The 27,106-nt window shown below is 42.8% G+C and overlaps 1 protein-coding gene across 3 annotated transcripts in view; it reads right to left on the bottom strand.

Moving 5' to 3' along the window:
* The window catches only part of LOC144592949 (upstream-binding protein 1-like), a 58,529-nt gene extending 31,837 nt beyond the window's left edge, over positions 1–26,692 (bottom strand). Inside the window, exons 1-7 of one of the 3 annotated variants that reach the window (XM_078398310.1) lie at positions 26,303–26,692; positions 16,085–16,236; positions 12,529–12,605; positions 8,236–8,341; positions 7,148–7,254; positions 6,685–6,837; positions 3,948–4,058 (exon numbers count right to left, since the gene is read on the bottom strand). In XM_078398310.1, the coding sequence (XP_078254436.1) occupies positions 3,948–4,058; positions 6,685–6,837; positions 7,148–7,254; positions 8,236–8,341; positions 12,529–12,605; positions 16,085–16,236; positions 26,303–26,415 (819 nt within the window). In that variant the 5' untranslated portion in view covers positions 26,416–26,692. The remainder of the gene's footprint in view (positions 1–3,947; positions 4,059–6,684; positions 6,838–7,147; positions 7,255–8,235; positions 8,342–12,528; positions 12,606–16,084; positions 16,237–26,302) is intronic. The other 2 variants (XM_078398311.1, XM_078398312.1) reach the window with 2 other exon arrangements.
* Between the last annotated feature and the right edge of the window lie 414 nt (positions 26,693–27,106).

The following is a 27,106-nucleotide window of genomic DNA, read 5'->3' as shown; positions in this document are numbered from 1 at the left end:
TCCCGCCCCCCCTGACATCAGTCTGAAGGGTCTCGACCTGAAACGTCACCCATTCCTTCTCTCCTGAGATGCTGCCTGACCTGCTGAGTTACTCCAGCATTTTGTGAAATAAATACCTTCTAGATGTAAATGTAGATGAGTTTTTATTCACAAAATGCTGGAGTAACTCAGCAGGTCAGGCAGCATCTCAGGAGAGAAGGAATGGGTGACGTCTCGGGTCGAGATCCTTCTTCAGACCGATGTCAGGGGGGCGGGATAAAGGAAGGATATAGGTGGAGACAGGAAGATAGAGGGAGATCTGGGAAGGGGGAGGGGAAGAGAGGGACAGAGGAACTATCTAAAGTTGGAGAAGTCGATGTTCATACCACTGGGCTGCAAGCTGCCCAGGCGAAATATGAGGTGCTGTTCCTCCAATTTCCGGTGGGCCTCACTATGGCACTGGAGGAGGCCCATGACAGAAAGACCTCACTATGGCACTGGAGGAGGCCCATGACAGATGAGTTGGTGAGTAAGTTTGCAGTTCACACCAAAATTGGAGAAGTTGCAGACAGTGAGGAAAGCTGTCAGAAGATACCGCAGGATATAGATCAACTGCAGAAATAGGCAGAGAAATAGCAGATGAAGTTTAACATGAGCAAGTGTTAAAGGCAAGAAGAGAGTATACAGTTAACGGCAAGACCCTTAACAGCATTGATGTGCAGAGGGACCTTGGAGTCCAAGTTCTTAGCTCACTAAAGGTGGCAACACAAATAGATAGGATAGTAAAGAAAGCATTTGGTAAGCTTGCCTTCATTGCTAGGGGCACCGAGTACAAGAGGCAGGAAATCATGATGCAACTTTGGTTAGGCTGCATGTTTAATGGGGCAAGTTTGTGTTTTTTTAAATATAAACAGAGGATGGTGGAGCCTGGAATACACTGTCAGGGGTGGTGGTGGAGGCAGATGCCAAAGTGGCGTTTAACAGACTTTTGGCTAGGCACATGTAAGTGCAGGAAATAGAGGGATACGGATCATGTGCAGGCAGATCGGATCAGCTCAACACGGCATCATGTTCAGCAGAAACATTGTGTGCCAAAGGGTTCCGTTTCTGTTCTGTAATGTTTTATGTTCAAAGGCACTTGTTTACAAGACCTTTCAACTTGAATAACCCTGATATAAATAAAAACATAATATTGAAAGCTTCTAGTTTCAAACCCAATACCCACAAAATCAATTTGGCTAGCAAGAAATTATTAAATGTTCCAAAAAGAAGATTTAGATAGAGCTCTAGGGGCTGGTGGAATGAAGGGATATGGGGAGAAGGCAGGCACAGGTTACTGATTGGAGATGATCAGCCATGATCACAATGACTGGCGGTGCTAACTTGAAGGGCCAAATGGCCTCCTCCTGCACCTATTTTCTATGTTTCTATATTCCCTCATTCTTCACATGGTAGTGACAAAAGTTCTTGTTTTCAAGAGAGTTAGATTTCGCTCTTAGGGCTAAAGGAATCAAGGGATATGGGGAAAAAGCAAGAACAGGGTACTGATTTTGGATGATCAACCATGATCATATTGAATGGCGGTGCTGGCTTGAAGGGCCGAATGGCCTACTACTGCACCTATTTTCTATGTTTTTCTATGTTTCTATGTTTTTTTGAACTTGCTGAAGCTTTAAAAAAAATACAAGCTTTAGTAATTAATTAAATCCAAAATTGGGATATTTGCCACCCTTTTTAAGTTAACACAATGCATCGGCTTGCATACAATAAAGTCACTCCTATGACCTTGGTTCACATGAAAGTTACTATTCTCAAACTTCCACGGATTTGCCCGTTCCAGCAGTTTCAATAATCTAGTCATTCTTTCAAATCCAATAAATGCTAAAGTTAAGTAAATTATATTACATCAAACATTCAAGCCCTCAGTCCCATAGATTCATACTCAGTGTCTGGACTATTGCTAATTGACATTAAAAGACCAATTCCTACCCACACCTCCAAAAGTGTGTATCCTTCCAAAACTGACGTGTTTCGGTTACTGCCTCAAGATGAACATATAATGATTATGGGCCGATCAGCCACTTTGTAGTACTAGAACGTCATAAAAATTCAATTAGAACAAACCCGACACTGCTAGCCTGAAATACACGACGTCGAAGGTTATTTGCGTGGTCATATATTTAAAATAAATGGAAAAGCAATTACAGAAAGTGAAAGAAACTCCCAACCACAGAACAGTAAAGTGAAATAAAAATGGGCAAATGAGGACACATGGGGTGAACAAACATGGAAAAAAAGGATAAATGTGACAGGAGTGTTTCATTGTCGTTAGATAATAGAGTTGCCTTCTCCCCTCCCCCCCAAAAAAGGCTTACAACAAAATGGAAATTTTGTATATTATACCAATTTTTGTTATGCCAGTTACAAAATGTATTAATGACACCAAAGGCTGGCCCTCAAATGATCAGAATGAGTTTAACAGAAGAAGCTTTTGATCCATGTATGGGATAATGCCAAGGTTAATGCATATTCAGGGCTTAGTGATAGATGTGGGGGTCAGGAAGCAGAAGATATACAATCAATAAATGTCCAATAAATAGAAATAGGAAAGGAGAGTGGAGCACAGTGTGAATATTGACTAATCACTGAAGTAAGTTGACAATGCAAAGTTATTATCCTCAAGTTATTTTTCATGTAAAGAGGTTAAATATCAGGGCATGTAGCTTCAAAACACGCACGTCATTTTAAACTCGTGGTACAGTGCCTTCCTAAAAGAGACATTACCTTACAAAAGCAAACCAGCAGACCAAGGAAGATCAGTAAACAACAGAAAGAGCAACTGCAGAAATTAAAGCTTCATGTTAAGGGACACACTAGGTATTCTAAGCATGCAAGATGTATGATTGAATTTAGGTCCTGGTGCTTTTGAAAGTGTAACCCAGAATGGCAATTTCATTTTTAGTGGTTCTCCCAAGGATTTTAGTTTAAACCATGCAAAAATGTTGATGCAGCCAATCAAACATAAAACATGCCCTGTCCTAAAAATGGCTGTCCTTGCTAAGATATGAAACATGGGAATTGACCTTGGTAGCTGTTTTTGTGAGGGGAAAATTCAACCAGACTTTTAATCATATTATCATCTGCTAAAAGGTCTAATGGATTAGTTAGCAGCAATGGGCTATATGATAGATCATCTAAGCAAGAATGATTGAACCACCAATTGTACAAAGCATAATAGAATCCCAGAACTAATATTATTGATTGGCACTTGAAGGGAAAATTAACTCAAAGACAGAGTCTCGGAAAATAACTTGCACTTTTGAGATAACAACGGAAAAAACGATCCCCATGCTGGAGAGAGAAAGCAGGTGCAAAAAGCATTTTTATCCACCATTGCAAGGAAAAGTTCAGCACAGTAAAAAAACTATTGACACAATGAACTTGGAAAGTCTATCTTGGAATAAGAAAGAATATCTTGGAGTCCACGTAAAAATGAATAACCTACTTCTTGATAATGGTTCTTGCAAAATTGGAACAAAGAATTCCAATCCAGATGTTATTCTGAAGCTTATATTGTGAAAAAAAAGTGAAAACTCGCAAGATATGCTTGATTTTTGGAACTTCTAGTCATGACAGAAAGGGTAAGCACCACATAGTGAAATGCTTTTTAACCTCACTACATGAGCCAATCAACATTTTTTCACAGCAATGGAATCAAAGAACGAAGAAATTTAGGGATCCAAAACAAAAAACCCCAGCATGAAATAGAGGTGAAATAAAAGAACAGGTAACATGGCAACCAAAACAATGCATTTTTGGAACACTTAAAAAAGATGATTGTGTGGTTCAGTACAAACCAGAATGTCAAAATTATGGGACGCTGTGCATCCTAAATTTAAATGAAAATGCACCTGCACTACCTGCACTCTTAACTGTTCCTCCTAAACCTATACTTTCCTGTATTTTACCTCGGTCAAGATAGTTGTTTCATATGAAGGCTGATACTTTTCTTTATCTTGAGCTGTTCGTTTGTCCATTTTTTCTCTGTCTGTTTTCTGTTTTCTGTCTGCTCCTTTTGGCTAGAAAAACAAAAACTGAAATACTGTAAATGAAGATTGAGGTGGAGAACTTACACAACCAAGTATTAATAATGATGCTGATGCTCCAGTTATCCCATTTACTCAAGAGTCAAGGCAGATACAGCATAGAAACAACCTCTTCAGCTCACTGACTCCATGCTGACCATCTTCCTCATCCTGCACTAATCCAATTTTTTTTAAATGTGCTCACATTCTCATCAACTCTCCCCAGAATCTGCCTCTCGCACACACAATCAGGACAATTTATAGTGACCAATTAACTCTTCAGGCCACATCGCCTTGGGGAGGAGGGGGTGGAAAATAGAGCACCTGCAGGAAATCCATTTAAAGGCATTTGGACAGGTACGTGGATAGGTAAGGTTTAGAGGGAATTGGGCCAAAAGCTGGCAGCTAGGTCTAGCATTGACACATTGGTCCTGTAAGGGCTAACATTGGGAATGCAGCTATGTGGGTTTTATTGCAGGAGTGTAAAAGCTCCAGCTCGGATTATTCCTGGGGCATCCTGTTGTCAGCATGGAAGCGCGGTTTATGGCTGATCGTATCCTCTGATATCAGCAACCAGCATTCAAAGCTTTGAAGTGTTAAGAAGAACATCTTGCCATATGGACTGCCCTTTGTTCCCAAGAAAGAAGAGGTCACGATGGACACGACGGACACGGAGGTCCCGAAAGACACATGAAGATTTGTAGGACATTGTAAACTTGCCATACAAGGCAGTGATGTAAAAATACTGGCACATTTATTTAGGGTATAAAAGGTGTGTAAATGTAAGCTTTCTGAGAGAGAGGCTACACTGGCTACCTGAGCGTTTCTGAACGCTCCGGTATCTAGGCTCTCTCCCACTTGGGTGAGTAGAATAAAGAGGTTAAATGATTTTGGTTGTCTGACTATTCTGTTAATAGGTCACGAACTACAACAGTCCGAATGGCCTGTTTTGTACGACTATGACTATCATTTTAGGATCTGCTCTCATGTCTGTGCCCAGTTTCATTCACATTTGATAGAATGAAGATGGTGGGAGGTGGCCAGGTTGCAAAGGAGGAAAATGCATCTGAGCATCAAGGGGGAACAAAAGAGCCCGACAAAAGCCAATATGGTTTAAAATGATTTAGTTTGCATATTACATGCACCACAAAACTTCAGGCCATTAGAAGTATATTTTTATCTTGTATGGTTACCTGTTTTAATGTCAACATAGCAATCAACAGAAATTCAAATGGAAGTCTCGGGCTCTGAAAGAAGAGTGTTCAGCTTCATTACTCCTCCATTTCACTGAAAATGTACCATCATAGTGTGGCATTGTTGGCGGAAGAAACAGAATGCCACCCAGCACAAAACACTTTTACAGGCACTCCATTGCAAATCAAGGACCAACTCCGCTACCCCTGCTCCATATGCCGAGTTTGGCAGAGGGTGGGAACAAAGATTGGATGCCAGAAATCCTGCTCCTGAACCGCACTGGCAGGTTTTGACAGAAAGCAAAGATGGGGCTGGACGTGATACAAAACATTTTATTGGCAATTCTTGCCACCGAGATAGTGAAAAGCTTTTGGTTGGGTGCTATCCGGACAAAACAAAAAAGACTATACATGAATTTCAACAGTTAAAACATCTGTTAGAAGGGAACAGTTTCAAGGATCTGACTAGTAGAACAGAAAAAGACTCACTCGTCTGTTTAGTTGCAAATCAATTTTATTGGCAAGAGAGAACAAAAATATTTGGCTTAGTATGTGCGGAGTCCGGTTTACAACAGCACACCTCTCTCTCTCTCTCTCTGCCTCCGTCCGCGGCGCTGATCGCGACTCAGCCCGTCGGTGAACCCCTCTCGTACATAAACTAACTTATGGTTTCCTGGCGCCTGCCTTTGTACAGGTAAGAAATCCGCTCTTGAAATAACCGGCGGTAAGTCCTGGCCAATAGCGCTGCTCCCTAATTCAAACTATAGCCAAAGGCAGGGGACTGCATCCGAGTGAGGCTCCACCCCGCCCCCCCCCCCCCCCCCCGGGGAACAAAGCGCTATCAGCCGCAGACTGGCGCGTAAAGCAATACGCAGCACTACAGACTTGGCGCGCAAAGCAATACACACAGCGCTGCCGGTTTGGCGCGCAAAGGTTTAAACAGAGCGCGGTTGGCTTAGCGCGTGGGAATTTAAACAAAGAACTGTCAGCTGCAGCACTATGGGTTCTAAACATAGCGCTATGGCCACAGCACTCTGGGTCACAGACTGTTCGGGCAAAATTCTCATATAACACCATCCCATTCAGCTAACCTGCAATCTCTCTCTTCTCTTCCGCTCCCCAACCCAATCTGTCACCAAGTTCTGGACTCTTAGCCAGAAAATTTCTCCGTTTATTTCACTGACTTAGGTGGCTCTCTTCAGAATTATCAAACAAGTCAGCAAGGTTCACCCCAATTAAATTCCCCAGGAATTAAAAACTTGTATTTTAAATGGTGCCATCAAGACCTCTAAATTCTGCAAACTGTCATGTCACAAATGTACTTACTGTGCATTGTAGAGTGCAAGAAAATTAAATCACCAGCTTAACCATCTTCAAGATGTAACAAAAGTAGTATCACCTTAATGTAAAAAATCCATAGACAATACCTTAAAAACTTTTATTTGGCAGCTGCCTGAATGCAGATGGTCTGTGTACTCTCCGGATTCATTTTGCTTGAATGTGTCTATCTGAATCCTGAACGCAACCCCCTTCTCGCCCCCATGCTTTCTGGGGGTAAATTCTGTGCTAATGCAATGTACCTTTAAAAAAAAAAACAGATTCTGGTTTAAAACAGCTCGGTACAATAACCACACCACCGCAAATCACAGATGGACCATTTTATATATTAAAGATAATTACAGTTAGCGGTGATGTTATCCAACCGCACAGATAATGTTTTTTATTGTGTAGTATCAAACATTGTACACAAAACAATAAAGTCCTGTCGTATATGAAACTTGTACTTCCAACATCTGATAACCAATCTCATTTAATACTCTGTTAAATCATTATTTACATCTAATCACAACCCTTCTTTCTGGGGCTGTGAAAGACAATATTTCCACAAACCTGAACAAAAGCAGACGTGTGTGTGGCTGGGTCCCATAAAAATTCAATAGTATTCAATTGAGCTGGATTAGTTTGGGGATCAATAATTCCAACTGACATTGGGATATCTGTATTACAAACAAAAAACAAATCCTTAATTCAACACTGACATACAATCAAAACGATGCATCAGCATTCAGCCAGAAAGAGAAAGAGATAAATTACAGTCAGCCACCTAAATCATGATCAAGATGTGCTGGTAGGATAATTAGCTACTCTAAATTGCCCCTGAGCAAATACACGTGGCAAAAAGAATCAAAACGTACAAGACACAGAAATCGTAGACAGTGTAGATGGTTGTTAAGAATTACAGCGTGATCTTGATCAGCTGGGCAAGTGGGCCTGGGAATGACAAATGGAATTTAATTCAGATATGTATGAGGTGTTGCATTTTAGGAAGTCAAACCAGAGCAGGGCCTTCACAATGAACGGCAAGGCCCTGCCCATCAGTCATTAAGCTTACATGTTGGGACATGATGCTACATTTGTGCAAGACATTGGTGAGACTACACTTAGGAGTATTGTGTTTAGTTTTGGTCACTCTGCTATCGGAAAGAGGTTATCAAGTTGGAAAGGAAAAAGAATGACAAGGATATTACCAAGACTTGAGGCCCTGAGCTATAGGATGAGATTGGGCAGGCAAGGACTTTTATCCCTTGGTGCGCAGGTATGCTGCTCTTTATCAGTCAGGGTATTGACTATAGAAGTTGGGAAGCTATGTTATATTTGTACGAGACATTGGGGCGGCTGCACATGGAGTATTGGGTACAGTTTTGGTCACCTTGCTATACGAAATATGTCATTCAGCTGGAAAGAGTATTTTGCTTAACTCGTTGGCCTACTCCTGCACCTATTTTCTATGTTTCTATGTTCTGATTACGCAGATGATTTCATGATGAATATTCCATTTTTGAATATTATTAGTCTTGCAATGAAGGCGAATAATTCTGCCCGAATGCCAATGAAGGCGAATAATTATATATCTCAAAACCAAACTAAACCTTGGAGAAACTATAATTCGTGAAAAAAAGGGATTGCAGGAAACCCACCCAAATCAACGAGTCTGTCACCAGGGCGGTTCCATTTCCAGCCTTGCAGCTGCTCATGTTCAGTGTATTGGAGTCTTCGGTCATGGAATACAACTCGAACTATACTCTAGAAGATAAATCACAAGATAGATTTATTTTTGAAACAGTGTTCCTTTAAACCTTGCTGCAAGCACCTTTGGGTGCAATTTTTAAACATCTCTCGTGAGTTATTCAACATATTTCAGCATCATACAGCACATCCATGCTGACCATCAAGAACCCATCTACACTAATGAGGAGTATGGGGTTGAGTGCGAAAGATAGATCAGTCATGGGTGAACTGCAGAGAGTATGTGCCAAATGCCCTAATTTTGCTCCGATGACTTAAGAATTTATAATCCCATTTACCACTGCTGGCCTATGGCCTCAATCAATGCTTCAGCAACTGAAGTGCTCATCTAGATAATACTTGAATGATGTGATATCAGGCCTTTCTGTTGCAAAACTGAGTTTGAAACATGGGTGTGGGAGAGTACTTCAAGTTAATGCAAAAGCACCTTAGTCCAGATGCCAAATAGAGAGACAGATCAGGATCCCAGTTGCCCAGAATATAGACTCAGTATATTTGTAACTGTGGTAAAATTCTGACAGCAAAGCAATAGCCAAAAAGTATGAGAAACTATGAAAAGCAACTTCAATCCTACAATTAAAACTAAATCTTTTCAGTTTGTTATTTAATCTTTTAAAATGCAAAAGATAGGCGCTTTCCCCAATTATCTAAATGTACAGCTCATGACAAAAATGCACAGGACATTCATGAGCCAAAGCTGATCACGGAGATTTTGTATATTGGCTAGTTTATGGACTTTTGAAATGTTGTAGTGGATATAAAGGATCATTAGGGTAAAAGCATGTACGAGTGGATATTTTAATATCAAAGCTAAATTTCACAAAAAAAATCGCTGATAAATGGAATTAGGATTATTATCTGGTGATTGGAAGATGTGTGCATGCAAGCATGAACACGTTTTGAAAAGTGTCTGGAAAAGTGGAAATAAGGGTAGATTAAGAGAAGTTCCTCTTGGGAATGTTGCAGAATACTTGAAATGCAAATACGAAGTTGGGTATTGCAACATCCAAAATTTAAGTTTATAAACACAATTGGTAATATGGTTTAATTTCTTCCACTGCTCCCGTTTAATTGTTTGAATAACAATAATTATTCAATTAATTACAGGATAATTAGCGTTAGCCATCAAAAATTATTTTAACCTTCAATTGTTCCCTTACACTTTAACATGCCCAGAATCACTCAACAGACACAATTAGCTTATCTACAAGTCAAAAACAGAGATTTGTAACTTTGAATGTCGGCAACCCAGCCTGGCGGTGTAACTCTGTACATCCGGCCTGGAAGCAGCTGGGGAGGCAAGGTGAGCCGGGGCTCCCATTGGCAGCCTGGCCTGCTGTTAGTGGCTGTAAGTCCAGCCTACCGGGGAGGCAGTACAGGCGGCAGTAGGTAGGATCAGCCTGGACACTGCTGGAGTGACGTTGGCAGTGCGGCCTGGTGCTGAAGTTCAGTAGGTCCGGCCTAAAGCGGCGGGGGTGACGTCAGCAGTCTGGCCTGGCAGTGAAGGTCGGTAGGACTGTTCTGGAGGCGGTGCTAGCAGTGGCAGCTTTGGTGCTCCCAGCCTCAGAGACCAGAGTGGTGGTGAACGTTGGCATTGTCTCCGGGCACTGTGGGTCTCTGCCTCATGGCAATCGGGTGCATGGTGGGTATCGACCAAAATGTCACCTATTCATGCTCTCCAGAGATACTGCCAGACCAGACCCTCTGAGTTACTTTGCCACTATGTTTCTTTTTTTTTTTTCTAATCAGATGTGCAGCACTTTGGTCAACGTGGGTTGTTTTTAAATGTGCTATACAAATAAAATTGACTTGACTTGACTTTTGTCCTTCATCATTGCACGTGATGTCATATGAGGAAAGATTGAAAAGACTAGGCTTGTATTCACTGGAGTTTAGAAGGATGAGAGGGGATCTTATAGAAACATATAAAATTATAAAAGGACTGGACAAGTTTGATACAGGAAAAATGGTCCCAATGTTGGGCGAGTCCAGAACCAGGGGCGCACAGTCTTAGAATAAAGGGGAGGCCATTTAAAACCGAGGTGAGAAAAAACCTTTTCACCCAGAGAGTTGTGAAATTGTGGAATTCTCTGCCACAGAGGGCAGTGAACCCAAATCACTGGATGAATTTAAGAGAGAGTTAGATAGAGCTCTAGGGGCTAGTAGAATCAAGGGCTATGGGGAGAAGGCAGGCATGGGTTATTGATTGGGGACGATCAGCCATGATCACAATGAATGGCGGTGCTGGCTTGAAGGGCCGAATGGCCTCCTCCTGCACCTATTTTTTATGTTTGTGTGTGATGATCGAAGCCATTGCTCATCAATTTCAATAGCCTCCACAGTGTAACTAACAGTCTAAGTTGTAAAAGAGAAAGTGGTATCTGATTACTGTGGGACACTCCGTCCACTATACTTGAAATCCATTATGAAGAGGTCCATAACAAAGGTTTACTATATTGCATGCAGTTCCGTTTGCCCCATTACAGGAAAGGTGAGGTTTTGGAGAGTTTCGGCTGCACGGAGGTTGGACTTGGATTGCTTTCTATGGAACGTCAGAGATTGAGGGGATAATTGATGGAGGTATATAAAATCATAAGAGGCATAGATAGACAGTTTTCTTCCCCAGGATGGAAATGTCCAACACTTGAGCGCATCACTATAAGAGAGGGGGAAATATTTATGGAGATGCGTCGGACGAATTTTTTTAAAACACAGTAGTCATGAACGCATTGCCAGGTATGGTGGTGAAGGCAGATACCATAGTGGGGTTTCAGAGGCTTTTAGATAGGCACATGGACGTGCAGGGAATAGAGGGATATGGATCATATACAGGGATCAATTTCACTTGGCAGCATGTTTGGTGCAAACATTGTGAGCCAAAGGGTCCATTTTTGTGCTGTACGGTTCTAGGTTTTATGTTCTATGAATCTAACGTACTTTTTGCATGACGATAACTGACAACACTTAACATGATCGAGCCATTTATTTGTCCTGGAGGTGTGAAAAGGCTATTCGATGACTTGTGGGACTGGAAATTAACTACTCTATTATAGATTGAGTAGATAAAAAGATTATAATTGGAAGGGCAAATTCAAAGGTTAAACTAATCCTGTAAATGATCCAAAAACTGTCCATACAAATTGAGCGTAAGAACGGTACGAACACAGTATCCCCAAGAGAGATGGCAGTAATGTTGTTTGGGGCATGGGTGGAATTAACTGGAAGGCAAGTGGATGTCACTGCCACCAAAGAACTACTACTTGCCCAAAATGGCCATATGGGGAAAATGAAGTATACATACACAAAGGTATTGCTGTTTTGGGCATATTTGTTAGCATTTTTGTTAAAGTAGTAGGCATAGTTGCTGATATTATTCGGTACAGTCATTTCTGGGCAAAGCAGCATAGGGGCGCAGCAGGTAGAGCTGCTGCCTCACAGTGCCAGAGACCAGAGTCCGACCCCACCCTTGGATGCTGCCTGTGTGCAGGTCGCATGTTCTCCCTGAGAAAGCGTGGGTTCCTCCTACATCCCAAAGACACGTGGGTTCATAGGTTAATTGGCGGCTGTAAATTCTGTGCAGCGAATTGATGCAAAAGTGGGATAACATTGTGGCGGTCCCCGGATATTAGGCCACTCCTAGGGTCAGTCCTCTCGGCATTTGACGGACAGGGACGAGGGACTGCCCACAGGCTACGGGGTTTCTACTCAGGGGTTTTGGGGGAGTGTTTCATCCCTTCGGTGGAACTCGTTGCGAGTGGATGCTCACAACCTTCATTAAAGAACTTTCGAAATCTGCCTGGCGTCTAGCCTATTTCTGGCCACGTACAGCCCACTACAACATAGAATTGGTGTGAATGGGTGATCGATAGCCAGCGTAGACTCCGTGGGCCGAAGGGCCCGTTTCCACGCTGTATCTCCAAACTAAAACTAAATTAATCACACTCAATATCATACAAGTAATCCTTGACAAATAAAGATTGAGTGTTGGATTTATCTACATAACTTTTAGGGCCAAGCTGAAGACAAAGATACATCTTAAGTTTTTTACTGTCACTTGAGTGGATGTTAAATGTTAATCGATTGACTAGATTCATGCTCTACATTGACAGGAAATCACACAGCTAAACTGTTACAGTTTAGACTTGTACTTCCATTAAAAACACATCAATTAAGAAATGACCCACCTTAACCATTTTCCCACTTATTTCTGGCAAATCTCCTATTTTTCGGTTATCCAACATTCGAACTTCGTAAGATTGACCTGTTGAAGATTAGATACACGTGTTATAATGGCAATACCTTTGGTTTAAAAGCAACTATTAAGTAACATACTTCTTCCAGGAATATGGTTCAGTGGGAAATTACTGAAGTGCAATGTCTACCATGGTTTACTCAAATTTTTACAAGACAAAATATCTTGGTTAAAGATAATTAAAATGGCATAAATTACACAAAATGTAAATATTAAAGGACAGCTGTAGTATAACACATTCAATATACAATTACAGTATAACTGGTTAAATCATGGATCAATAAAATTTTATGATGATATACATCTGTGCAGTAGTATCAATAGTTTAAAAATGTTGACCCATTCAGCAAAAAATCTCTGATAAGATATCCAACTTAGTAGCAGCCCACTTTCAGAGAATCATTTCACATCAGATCAATAGGGATTCAGACTAGGTTCCTACAATAGACACAAAATGCTGGAGTAATTCAGCGGGACAGGCAGTATCTCTGGAGAGAACGAATAGGTGACGTTTTGGGGCGAGACCCTTCTTCAGACTGAAGACAGACAGAACAGATCAGTCTGAAGGTCTCGACCCAAAACGTCACCCATTCCTTCTCTCCAGAGATGCTGCCTGTCCCGCTGAGTTACTCCAGCATTTTGTGTATATCTTTGATTTAAACCAGCATCTGCAGTTCTTTCCTACACATTAGGTTCCTACAGTAAAAGATTATCACCTGGACATCTGTGAAATTCACAATTTAAGAAGCAGTTCATTAGATTGGACATATACTCAATCGCCATTTAAAAGGGAGAAACTAATATGGACCAGTTCATGTAATCTTATTAGAATTTAAAAAAATTAATGTCACATGCACCAAGATACAGAGTAAAAAGCTTTGTTTATGTGCTATCCAGGCAAATGATGCCATTTCCAAGTACATCAAGGTAGTGCAAGTAAAAAAGAGGATGTAGAGTTACAGCCAGAGAAATTGTAGATTAAAAAGTGCATGGGCAGCAAAACAGCTGATTTGTAAATTGGGAATTTACCCGTGGAGTACGAGAGGTCTGGTTAAGGGTCTGAGAACAGCAGGAACGAGGTTCAAGCTTTCAAGCTTTTGTAGATGTAAAAACTCTAAAAACTAAAACAAAAACGCCTCGCCCAACACAGCTGCCTAATTTGTGTCCGGTTTCCGTTTCATACACCCACTGGGAGCAGCCACTGTGGGATGCCAGCTACAAAACTGAATCTGAGCCCATTAAGAGTTGACTTTTAAAAGTCCCGCTCTTCTGTTACTGTTTTCAGGCGTGCATTTGCTGCTTTCAGTTGCTCAATTTAAAAAAAAAACCCTACTTTCCATTAAACAAGCATATTCTTTCCTCCACTTCCTATCGGTTTAAAACCTATTACATCTTCCAGGTTCTAGAAACATAGAAAATAGGAGGAGGCCATTCGGCCCTTTGAGCCAGCACCGCCATTCATTGTGATCATGGCTGATCATCCACAATCAGTAACCTGTGCCCAACTTCTCCCAATATCCCTTGATTCCACTAGTCCCTAGAGCTCTATCTAACTCTCTTAAATTCATCCAGTGATTTGGCCTCCACTGCCCTCTGTGGCAGAGAATTCCACAAATTCACAACTCGCTGGGTGAAAAAGTTCCTTCTCACTTCAGTTTTAAATGGCCTCCCCTTTATTCTTAGACTGTGTGGCCTCCCTCAACATTTCCAGATTTCCAGTGAATAAATCAAAGTTAAGCAAAATACTGCACATTTTTTCACCTGGAGGTTTATTGATTGAGGAAAATGTCAAAGAACAAGTCAAGCAGGAAAATACATCTGTAGAAATTCTATATTCCTATCAATGAAACTGGGCAACAATTTGCATTTTTTGCATTGCAATCTGAGCAGAAGGTAGAGAACATTTCCTTTCCTCCACTCTAATATTTTACAATACAGATAGCACTTTGACCTATGCAGAACAACGGGAAATAGCAAGCTTTTTGGCAACAACGTGGCAGAATGCTTATGATATTAACCAAACACGAGAAAAGTGAATATATCCCAAGAGTTTAACAGATTCTCCAAACAAACAGTTTTCAATACAGTCACACCAGGATGCAGCCATTCTACCCTGCAATTCAATGTGATCATGGCTAATCTGCTCGAGGGCACAATTGCGCCAAGTCCATAGTCCACAAAGTTTTTAAAAAAACATGCCTCTTGTTTAAATATCCCCTGTGATCTAGACTATTTGGGGTGTAGAATTCCAGAGATTTGCCAACTCATGCAAGGCGACATTTCTATACACCCATTTTAAATGACTGATCCTTATTTTAATATGTTCCTAACTAGTGGAAACATCTCAGCATCTACATTGTCACGCCTCTCTGGAGCTTACATGCCTCAGTGAGATGACTTCTCATCTCTCTGAACTCCAAATACATTCAACTTTTTATTAGCTATGTGTGATAGAACCATTTTTTCATTCATGCATGCAAACTCGTGAATCACGTCTGGACAACCTCCAATGCTAGTATTTCTTTTCTCAAATAAGGGGATCAAAACTGTACACAATACTCCAGATATGGCCTCATCAACATTTTTTGGCACAATCCTCTAGCACTGAAGGCCAATGTTATTTGCCTTCTTACTTGTGGATCTGCACATCAATACTGCTTCACGCACAAAAACACACTAAATTCCTCCGTATTTCACTCAATTTCCATCTCTCCAATTAGATTATTGTCTGCCTTTTGATTACTCCTACTGAAACGGACTCTCACTTTCCCCACATTACAGTCCATTTGTCCAGTTTTTATTCACAACCTATATTCTATTACAGAGCCCAAATATCCCTTGTGCACCACGCCTTCCCACATTAATACAAGACATTAAATAACTGAATGCCAATGATCAATCCTTGGGGAACCCCTTTAGTTATGATCAACTTGTTCTGACTCAGGCCTTCTGCATGATAACCCACATTAGCAGACTTCTCTAATGCCACAAAATCTTATATGGATCTTTCTAATCCCTTGTGAAAATACACACATATTACACCAACAAATTCCCTTTATAACTTGTTATACTCTAAAAAGAACTCCAGCAAATTTATCAAACATGATTTCTCCTTCATAAAATATGTCAACTTGGCTTGATGACATTAAGCACCTACTCTTGTTTTCTTGCAACTAACTGATCAAATTGTTTGACTTAACACCAGTGTCCTACAGGCCCCAGCATCTTCCCAGAAAGTTATCAAGATCAACACTTCCTTTTTATCTCCCTCCCTCCAGCACATCAACATTCACTGTTTTCCGATCTGCTGATAGCTTCCCCAGGTCTCAGCAAGTATTGAGATAGTTCAACAATAAATTTGCACGTATTCCTAGTATGACTTGGATAGTTTTTTTTCTGAGCCACCCATCTACCAAATCCATCCATTTTTGACAAAGAATCGCATTAAAAAACACAAAAAAAGTTGAAACAAAGATATACAGGTATACCTTGGTTCAAGTAGGTGAGCGTTTCGTCATGTAGCTTAATAGCAGGTGATGTGGCTGCGTAGAGCACATACTGGAATGGTGGATGTTTACTTTCATTCTCCGGAGGAAGGTTCGAATCTTCCTGCTTGAAAATGGGCAGAGCCAAAACATCGCTGCAAAATAAGAATCTCAATCAATTCCTTCCACTTCAAGAAAATTAGTAAACTTAAAAGACAATTTTAGGCCCACCTTACTCACAGTCGTCCCTTTGGTGCTAATGGAAGAAGTTTCATTGAAATCAGTGTTATATTTTTTAAGTTATTCACATTTTAAAGTTTAAATCTATCTCCTCGGGAGGGAGGGAGGTGGGGGTAGGGAGGGGGGTGGAGGGAGGTGGAGGGAGAAGGGGGACGGGGTGCTGCACCAATGCAGGAGAGGTATGGGCCCAACGGGTCCACTTGGTCAAATACCCCAGATTAACTATTAGAAACTATTAGCAACTATTAGAAATCTGATGTATAAACAGAAAATGTTGGAAATACTCAGAAGGCCCTTTGGAATCTGTTGATAGATTATCAGCCTGAAGCATTAACTGTTTCTGCCTTCAATGCCTCGAACATTCCCACAATTTTGTTTTAATAACCTGCTTCACATTTTACATTTCAAAAGCTTTGCTGATACTTTGATATTTTTGTTTTTCTACAGGAATAACAAAGCCACTCGGAAGCAAATGAATTGTCAGCAAGCTTTAAAATCACAGTTTATTTAGAGAAAATCATATTACATCACAAACGCCATTTCCCAATTACTCTTGAACCCAAACATGGAACAGGCGAGACTGCTATTGTGCAATCATACACAATGTCCTGCAAAAGCCAAATTGGACCCCTCAAATTTTAAACACAGACTGCTCCCACACACCAGGAGCGTGAGATATTTAATGGTTTGGCTATCTCATTGAAAATTAAATGTAGAGAAACGCAAATGACAAATCCAGAAGCAGGAATAGGAAATCTGGTAAGATCACAAAATGTTTAAGGAAACTTTCCCGTCTAATCCTCTTGCCCTGGGCAAGTCCCAGTCAATATTGTCGAAGTTCAAGTCGCCCGCTACAACACTGTGGTTCCTGCATCCTTCCATGACCTGCCTACATATCCGATCCACTATTGCCCGCTGGCTAGTGGGCAGCTTATAGTATCATCCTATACAGTAATTGCTCCTTCCTTATTTTTTAGCTCAACCCATAATGCTTCAGTAGATGTACCTTCTGTAGATGTCCTTTCCAAGTACTGCTGTGACATTCTCCCCGATTAGCAAAGCAACTCCTCCACATCTTTTACCTACCCCCATCTCATCTGAAGCATCGAATCCCAGGCATGTCAGTCATGTCCATCTCACAACCATGATTCCGTAATAGCCACAACATAATCATAACCTCCACTTTCTCATCAGCCCTTACCTTTGTTGACCTGATGCTCTGCTTCCCACCCCCCTGCCATTCTAGATTAAACTATTCCGAGTAGCACTAGCACACTTTCTGCTAGTGGAACTATGGAGGTCAATAGTTTCAGGGAGATATGAACTTGTACCCCAGGATCAATCAATAATATATCAATGCACTCAAGGGTCCTTCCATTACAGTACATTTCCATCTGACATTGTAATATTTCATATTTGGCAGGATTAAACTCCATCAGCCATTTCTCTGCCCAAATCTCCAACTGATATCTCCTGCTGCATCTTCAACTGCCTACTTCACTTTTGGCAACTCCTCCATTTTTCATCATCTGCAAACTTATTAACCACCCATCTAGATTTTCATCCAAGTCATTTACATTTAAAACACAGAGGTCCCAGCGTCAAACAATGCAGAACACAATGGGTCACACACCTCCAGCCAGAATAATACCTTTCTACTACTAACCTGTCTTCAATGGGCAAATCAGTTCCAAATCTAAACTATCAAGTCACCATCGATCAATCCCATGCATTTCAATCCTCTGAATCTGCGTATATGGGACCATATCAAATGTTATATTAAAGTCCATGTCTACAACGTGCACTGTCCTACCCTCAACCCCCTTTGTCACCTCCTCAAAAAACTAAAGTTTGTAAGACATGAACTGCCCTGGATAAACTCCACAGACAGTGGTAGATATCAGACATTAATCCAGGTTGTTGGAGCTGAGGCACCAGGGCGATTGGTTACATCCATGTTGCACTAGCTATCTGCTCAATAAATTTAACTTCTAGTGTTAATTTGGTCTGCCCTGTAATACATCGCCCACAATTGTTGCATCGACCTTGTGATATGCACCAATTTATATTTTATCCTTCATTACCATTGGGGGCCCATAAACAACCCCTATTGATAAGGGGTTGTTTTTTTGCCCTTTCTTAGCTCAAGCTAAACTAATTTATTTTCATAGCCAGAGTCCTTCCTCCATTCTTTTTTTTTAACCTTTAAAACTAGAACTATCCCTATCATTTTGCCTCTCTCAAAAGGTTTGCATCATTCAGGTCAATTCCCAAAGTTGTCCACAATGCCCACCCAGTCCTTTAATGTGCAATAAATCATATCTTTATTTATTTAGTTGCACCATTAATTCACCCACCTAAATACAAATGGTACATGAATTCGGATCAGTCTGAAGAAGGGTCTCGACCCGAAACGTCACCCATTCCTTCTCTCCTAGATGCTGCCTGACCTGCTGAGTTATTCCAGCACATTGTGATACCTTGGATTCAGATAAAGATCCTTTAATTTTGTAAAAGCAGGAAAAAAGTGGTACAAAGACTAAATGGAGAAGACTATCCCTACTGTCTCCTCCCAACAGATTCTGGTTATCATCATACAATTTTCAATTCTGTACATGAAAATAAAAACTCCAATTGCCAGTAACCCAAAATAAAAGAATAATGCTGAAATATTTATTGTTAACCTGTGGAAAGAGAAAGAGTTAATGTTTCAGAACAGTCCCTTTGTCAGACAGTCAGATCTGAAATATTACCAGTTTCTCCTTCAACAAGCACTGTCTGACCTGCTGAGTGTTCCCAGCACTTACGAAGGTTTTAATGCTACACTACCCTGCTACCAAACCCGAAATATAGTCTGGAGTCATTCTGCTGGTCGGCGGGCAGCCCAAAGCCACACATCAGATTGTTGAGCAGTGTAGCAATTGCCCCAGCTAACTCAACAATTGGCCTCACAGGCAGCTACAGAGGACATTTGAGAATTCACATTGTGTTTGTGAGTGCTAGCCTAGCGTGGGGATTTGCACCCATTCTCAGCACAACACGCAAGAGCATGAAGGGGAGGAGTATGTAGCAGGATCACAATGCAGCAGCATGCAGCCCAAGTAGATGCCTACTATTAAGCATGGTGGGTACATACCTGCGAGTGTTTTGGCTGGAGAGTGCATAAATAAATCAGCACTTTGCATGATATTGTTAGGCCACGTTCCAGTGTCCATCCATGCCTTGACAAGCACAATGCAAAATTTTCACTGCAAATATGCAAAAGCCAAAATCCTTACACTAAGACCCTGCGGTAGAACATAGAACAGTGCAGCACAAGAACTGATCCTTCGACTCATAATGTCTGTGCCGAAAATGATGCCAAAACCATCTCTTATCTACCTGCACATAATCCATATCCCTCCATTCCCTGCATATCCATATGTCGTAAGGTCATTAGTGATAACAGAATTAGGCCATTCGGCCCATCAATTCTACTCCGCCGTTCAATCATGGCTGATCTATCTCTCCCTCTTAACCCCATTTTCTTGCCTTCTCCCCATAACACCCGTACTAATCAAGAATCTATCTATCTCTGCCTCAACAATATCCATTTAGAAGGCCTCCACAGCCTTCTGTGGCAAAGAATTCCACAGATTCACCACCCTCTGACTAAAGAAATTCCTCCTCATCTCCCTCTTAAAGGAACATTCTTTAATTTTTAGGCTATGACCTCTGGTCCTGGACTTTCCACTAGTGGAAACATCTCCATATCTACTCTATCCAAGCCTTTCACTATTCGGTAAGTTTCAATGAGGCCCCCCCTCATCCTCTAAACTCCAGCGAGTACAGGCCCAGTGCCGTCAAATGCTTATCATATGTTAACCCACTCATTTCTGGGATAATTCTTGTAAACCTCCTCTGGACCCTCTCCAGAGCCAGTACATCCTTCCTCAGATATGGGGCTCAAAATTGCTCACATTACTCCAAATGCGACCTGACCAGCGCCTTACAAAGCCTCAGCATAACATCCCTGTTTTTGTATTTAATCCTCTTGGAATAAATGCTAGTATTACGTTTGCCTTCCTTACTACCGATTCGACTTGCAAATGAACTTTTTGGGAATCCTACACCAGCTCTACCAAGTGTCCTTGCACCTCCGATTTCTGGATTCTCTCCCCATTTGGAAAATAGTCAACGCCTTTATTCCTACTACCAAAATGCACGACTCCACACTTTGCTCCACAATCTACCACTTCTCTGGCCACTCTCCCATCCTGTCCAAGGATTTCTGCAGGATCCCTACATTCTCTACACTACCGGCCCCTCCACCTACTTTCCTATCTTGGCCACAAAGTCTTCAATTCCCTCATCCAAATCATTAATATACAACATGAAGAGCAACGGCTCCAGCATCGACCCCATGCAGAACTCTGCTAGTCACTGGCAGCCAACCAGAAAAAAAAATCCTTTATTGCCACTCTTTGCCTTTTGCCATCCAGCCAACCTGCTATCCATGCTAGTATCTCCTCTTTGATACCATGGGCTCTCATCTTCCTTAGCAGCCTCACGTGGGGCACCTTATCAAATGCTTTCTGAAAATCTAGGTAAACAACATCTACTGTCTCTCCTTTGTCTGTTCTGCTATTTACTTCTTCAAAGAATTCCAGCAGATTCATCAGGCAAGACTTGAGGGTATTTTATCATAATAATAATAATAAATTTTATTTATATAGCGCTTTTCATATACTCAAAGACGTTTTACAGAGATTTTGAGAACATAGGGAAATGAATAAATAGATAAATAAGTAAATAAATAAATGAACAGAGAAAGGAGACAGAAGGTGAGGTGACCTTCAGTGTTTGAAGGCAGTACTGAACAGGTGAGACTTCAGCGATGTTTTGAATGTGGTGAGTGTGGGGGAGTCTCTAACGGTTTGGGGTAGTGAGTTCCATAGGGTGGGAGCAGCGATGGAGAAAGCCCTGTCCCCCCAGGATCTGAGTTTAGTCCGGATGTGGGGGGATAGGAGATTGGCAGCGGCAGAGCGGAGGGTGCAGGTGGGAGTGTGCCTGTGGAGGAGGTCGGTCAGGTAGGATGGGGCCAGGTTATGGAGGGCTTTGTAGGTTATGAGGAGGATTTTGTACTGGATTCTCTGGGGGATGGGGAGCCAGTGGAGTTTATAAAGGACGGGGGTGATATGGTCACGGATCGAGGTGTGTGTGAGTAGATGGGCAGCGGAGTTTTGAATGTATTGAAGTTTATTGATGATTTTTGAGGGTGCGCCATAGAGGAGGCTGTTGCAGTAGTCCAGACGGGAGGTGATGAAGGCGTGGATGAGGGTTTCTGCAGCTGTGGAGGAGAGGGATGGACGGAGACGGGCAATGTTTTTGAGGTGGAAGAAGGCTGTCTTTGTGATGTGTTTGTCGAAGGAGAGGGTTTGATCAAGGATGATTCCAAGATTCCGGATGTGAGGTGAGGTGGATACTGGGAGACCATCAATGTTGAGGATGAAGTTTTGGGTGGATTTGGTGAGCGTTTTTGGACCAATGATGATGATTTCAGATTTGTTGCAATTGAGTTTGAGGAAGTTTGATTGAAGCCAAGATTTTATTTCAGTAATGCAGTTTGTCAGTGTAGAGTGTGTGGTGGGGGAGATTGACTTGGTGGAGATGAGGAGCTGGATATCATCGGCGAAGCAGTGGAAGTTGAGACCATGACGGCGGATTAATTGACCAAGGGGGAACAGGTAGAGGATGAAGAGGAGGGGGCCAAGGACTGAGCCTTGGGGGACACCTTGGGGGAGGGGAGCGGTGGGGGATTTACAGTTGTTAATGGAGATGAACTGGTGTCTGTCAGAGAGGTAAGATTTGAACCAGGATAGGGCTGTGCCGGTGATGTTAAGGGAGGTTTCAAGTCGGGTGAGGAGAATGGAGTGATTTATGGTGTCAAAGGCGGCGCTGAGGTCAAGTAGGATGAGGATGTTGAGGTTGCCAGCGTCGGAGGAGAGGAGAATGTCGTTTGTGATTTTGAGGAGCGCAGTTTCAGTACAGTGGTTTGAGCGGAATCCGGATTGGAAAGTTTCATACAGGTTATTGGTAGAGAGGTGGTATTTGAGTTGGGAAGCTACAGCACGTTCCAAAACTTTGGACAGAAAGGGTAGGTTGGAGATTGGTCTGAAGTTGTTTGGGGTGTCAGGGTTTAGACCAGGTTTTTTCAGAATGGGGGTGACAGCAGCGATTTTGAGGGATGGCGGGACGATGCCAGTGGACAGGGAGGAGTTTATTGTTGCAGTGATAAGTGGAGAGAGCAGGAAGGCAGGCCTTGACAAAGCTGGAGGGGATGGGGTCCAGAGAGCAGGTGGCAGTTTTTATTCCTGTGAAGAGGTCAGAGAGGTCGGTGGTGGAGATTGGGGAGAACTGAGGCAGGGGCTGACAGGATAAGGGGGGGCAGGTGGTTTGAGGGGGAGCAGGTGCGTTGGTGTATAAGGTGGTTAAGGTGCTGCATGAATTTCTAAGTAACCTCATCCTTTATAATGGACTCTAAAGATCTTACGGTAGTCACAAAATGCTGGAGTAAGGCTTGTGAGTTCATTGGCTTCTGTAAATTGCCCCTGGTGTGTATGATGTGAAAGTGAGATAATGTAGAAGGGCCAGTTTCCACACTGTATCTTGAAACTAAACGAAACCTCCACTACGCCCTTTCATATAATGGGGCAACCAGAACAGCATGCAATACTCCAAACGCAGCCTAACCAAAGTCCTATGAAGCTGCATCATAACTTCCTAACTTTATACATCAGTTTATTTATATATAAATTACATATACATCACAAAGAGAGATTACGGAAGAGATCCCTGCAGAACTCCACTGGTCACAGAACTCCAGCCTCAATATTGTCCTTCCACCACTACCCTTTCTTCTATCAGTAAAACAATTATGAATCCATATGACCAAGTCACTGTTAATCCCCTGCATCCTAATCTTCTGGTTCACCCTACCATGGGGGATTTTTATCACATACCTTACTTAAATCCATGTAGGCAACATTCATCACCCTACCCTCAAATCACGTTTGTCACCTCAAAATCCACTTTGATCAAGTTAGTAAGACATGGCCTGCCATATACAAAGCCATGCTAACTCGTTAATTAACCCATTTTCTTCCAAATGGGAGTAAATCCTATCCCAAAAAAACCTCCCCAATGGCTTCCAAACCAGATACGAGGCGCACCAGCCAATAATCTCCTGGACTCCTCCATTTACCTTCTTAAATAAAAGCACATTAGCTACCTTCATGCACCCTGGGACCTCGCCTATAGCGAGAAAAGATGCAAAGATCTTCGCCCTGGGTATTTATTCACCCGAATACCCTTCAAGATCCCCAATCTCCTTAATCTCAAACGGCCGCTGCATATTAGTATTCTCCACACTGATCTCTCAGTCCTCATGTCCCTCTCCTTGGTGACAATAGGTGCAAAGTACTCATTTAGTACCTCACTTACATCCTCACCCGCCAATCACAAATACCCTTCTTGATCCACGAGCGGTCCTATCTTCACAATGTTTTTTTAAATATTGGTTTAAAAAGCTTTGGAATTTTCTTTAATCCGACTTGCCAAAGCCATTTTGTGGCCCCTTTTGGCCCTTCTAATTGCCAGCGCGAGTCCTTTCCTACTTACTTTATATCCCACAAAGGCCTAGTCTGATTCAATCCTCTTGTGTATCCCCTTTCTGTCCAAATTTACAACCTCTTTGGCCCTTACTTTACCATCTTTATCCCTCCGCTTCATTGGAACATGTCCTTTCTGAACTTTAATCAACTGATCTTATCGCAATACACACATCTGATATAGACTTACCCAATGAACCCTCTCGAGCTCCTGACTAATAAAGTTGCCACTTTCCTTAGTCCGATTTAGTACTTCAAGTCAAGTCAAGTTTATTTGTCACATACACATAAATGTGCAGTGAAATGAAAGATTATTCACAATCCAACAATAAGAGCAATATAAATAAGCAATAACACACACAATCAAACAAAAAGAAAGCAAGGCCCAGCCTTCTCCCTATTCAAAACAATCATAAAACTTATGGAATTGTGATCATTATCCCCAAAATGTTCTTTCACTGAAATATCAGTCACCTGGCCAGCTCATTTCTCAACACAAGGTCCAGTACATTCCCTTCTTGATTTGGACTATCCACATACTGTTTCAAAAAATTCTCTTGGGTATACCTCACAAATTCTGTCCTGTCTACGCCTGTAGCACTGAGCAAGTCCCAGTCAATCTGAGGGAAGCTAGTCACCCACTAAAACAACCCTGCTGCTTTGGCATCTACATATTTATTCGTATCAAGGACATTAAAATTTAATGTTTGATGCACATTACTGAAATCTTTAAGAGTGAACACCACTTGTGCAGCTCCAAGGTAAGATAGAAATAACAATTACTTGGAAGTTGTGGGATATGAAAATCAATTTACAAAGTGATAACAGTATTATGTGTGAAATCAACATCATTAAATGTTACCAAACCAGTTATACTTTCCCAGCAGTTTATAGTACAAGAATAATCAAAAAAATGTTTCTGCTGAAAATCAGGTCAGACAGTACCTGTGGAGAACAAGGTCAAATCCACCCCAGCTCTGAGGAAAAGGCCTCCCCACTCGCAAGATTAAGTTTCTCTTTCTATAGACGTTGCTGACCTCCTAGGTTTTCCAGTTTCTTGTTTACACTAATCTTAGTTTTGAGAAGCGAAGTGATTGCTATTTTTCCAATACATTTGAAGTTCAATGTTGAACTTGAAACCCCGTGTCAACCGGTTGGCACATTGCAGTGGACCGACTTGCAGGTCGTCGTCGTCGTGGCTATTCCCCGAGGTCGAGGATGATGGTCTACGTTCCGATGTCAGAACAAAGACGCCCGTGCGTGTGTTTGTTTAACGTGTACTTGATGTTGCGCTCCAAGAAGCACACGGTCCTTCACAAATCAATCAACTAATTCCAATGGCAAGGGAACCAAGACGATTGGAGCTGATAGATCTGTTGCAGCCTTCACAGCCGTTGAGTTCAAGATAACTTTGTCCGCCTGGTCCGCCGTTGAGGTCTTGTACGTTGGATCGTTCTTAGTCTGGACCCTCATCCTCGACCTTACCAGAAGCTAGTGCTTCCGACGGCATCGCTCTCAGAATCATGGGGGGAAGCAAGCCTCTTCGCCACGACAAGGTGAACGATCCGACTTGCAGGAAGTCAATAACAACAAGGCAGGCACAAAAAGCTGGAGTAACTCAGCGGAACAGGCAGCATCTCTTTGGAGAGAAGGAATGGGCGACGTTTCGGGTTGAGACCCTTCTTCAGACTTTGTGTCCCGCTGAGTTACTCCAGCATTTTGTGTCTCTACCTTGGATCTAAACCAGCATCTGCAGTTCTTTCCTACTCAATAACAACATATATTTAGGAGGGAGGGGGGGGGGTGTATAGGAAGAGTGATGAATGGTGATGGCAGAGAGGATCAGAAGGGAGAGGAGGTTAGAGAGAGAGAGAGAGAGAGAGAGAGAGAGAGAGAGAGAGAGAAAGAAAGAGAGAGACACAGAGAGAAAGAGAGACAGTGCGTGAGACAGAAAGAGAGAGAGGGAGAGAAAGAGGGAGAGAGAGAGAAACAGGGACAGAGAGAAAGAGACAGGGACAGAGAGAGGAAGAGAGAGAAAGAGGGAGAGAGAGAATGAGAGAAATAGAAAGAGACAGAGGGAGAAAGAGAGAGAAAGAAAGAGAAAGATTGAGTGAGAAAGAGGGAGAAGAGAGAGAAAGAAAGAGAGACAGAGACAGAAAGAAAAAGAAAGAGAGAAAGAGACAGAGAGAGAAAGAGAGATAGAAAGAGACAGGGACAGAGAGAGGGAGAAAGAGAAAGGGAGAGAAAGAAAGAGAGAGAGGGATAGCGAGGGGGAACAAAGGGCTGAGGAAATGGCTCCTCTCTCCTCTCCCGCCGCCGCTCCCGCTCTCACCTCATGCTGTAGGCGCCGGAGCCCAGCTCCTGGCCGATCCCCGACAGACTCGAGTCGAACTCATGCACCAGGCCCGACTCGATGTCTTCGTCCATTTTCAGCACCCAGGCCATGGTCAGTGCAGAGGGCCGGGCCGGGCCGGGCCGGGCCGGGCTGGGCTGGGCTGGGCTGGGCCGGGGCGGGAGGGCCGAGGGGAGCCGGGCTGGCCGGCGGGCGGGCGGGCGGCGCCCAGGCCCGGGCCCCCGGCTGCAGCGCGGCCTGGCTTCCCCCCTGGCTTCGGGCTCACGGCGGCCTCGCCGAGCCTCGCCGAGCCGCCTCACGGCGCCATGACCCGCTCACGGCCGTCCTCTCCCCCCCCCTCCTCCTCCTGCCCGAGTGCGCTGAGAGAGCTGCTCCTCCCTCCCTCACTCACTCACTCACAGCCTGAGGCTGCTGTCGGCGCCGCCGCCGCCTCCCTCCTCCCCGCCCGCACCCACTCCTGCACTAACATGGCCGCCCTCTCCTCCACAAACAACACACGTCATCGCGTACGGCGTACGACTCCCCCTCCCCCTCCCCCTCCCCCTCCCCCTCTCACTCTCACAACCCAGCAGATCAACACACACACACACACACAGTGCTGGAGTTACTCAGTGGGTCAGGCAGCATCTCTGGAGATAGACACACACACACACACACACATAGGGTGCTGGAGTTAAGGGCCTATCCCACTTAGGCGATTTTAAGGCGACTGCCGGCGACTAGGCTGTCGCCGAACGTTTGCCGGGGTGTCGCGGGCATGATCGTGAGGAGTCTTCAATGAAA

Source organism: Rhinoraja longicauda, chromosome 4 (genome assembly GCF_053455715.1).
Source record: "Rhinoraja longicauda isolate Sanriku21f chromosome 4, sRhiLon1.1, whole genome shotgun sequence".
NCBI lineage: Eukaryota > Metazoa > Chordata > Chondrichthyes > Rajiformes > Arhynchobatidae > Rhinoraja > Rhinoraja longicauda.
The sequence above is the reverse complement of the archived record's forward strand: the minus strand, read 5'-3'. Positions and strand labels throughout refer to the sequence as shown.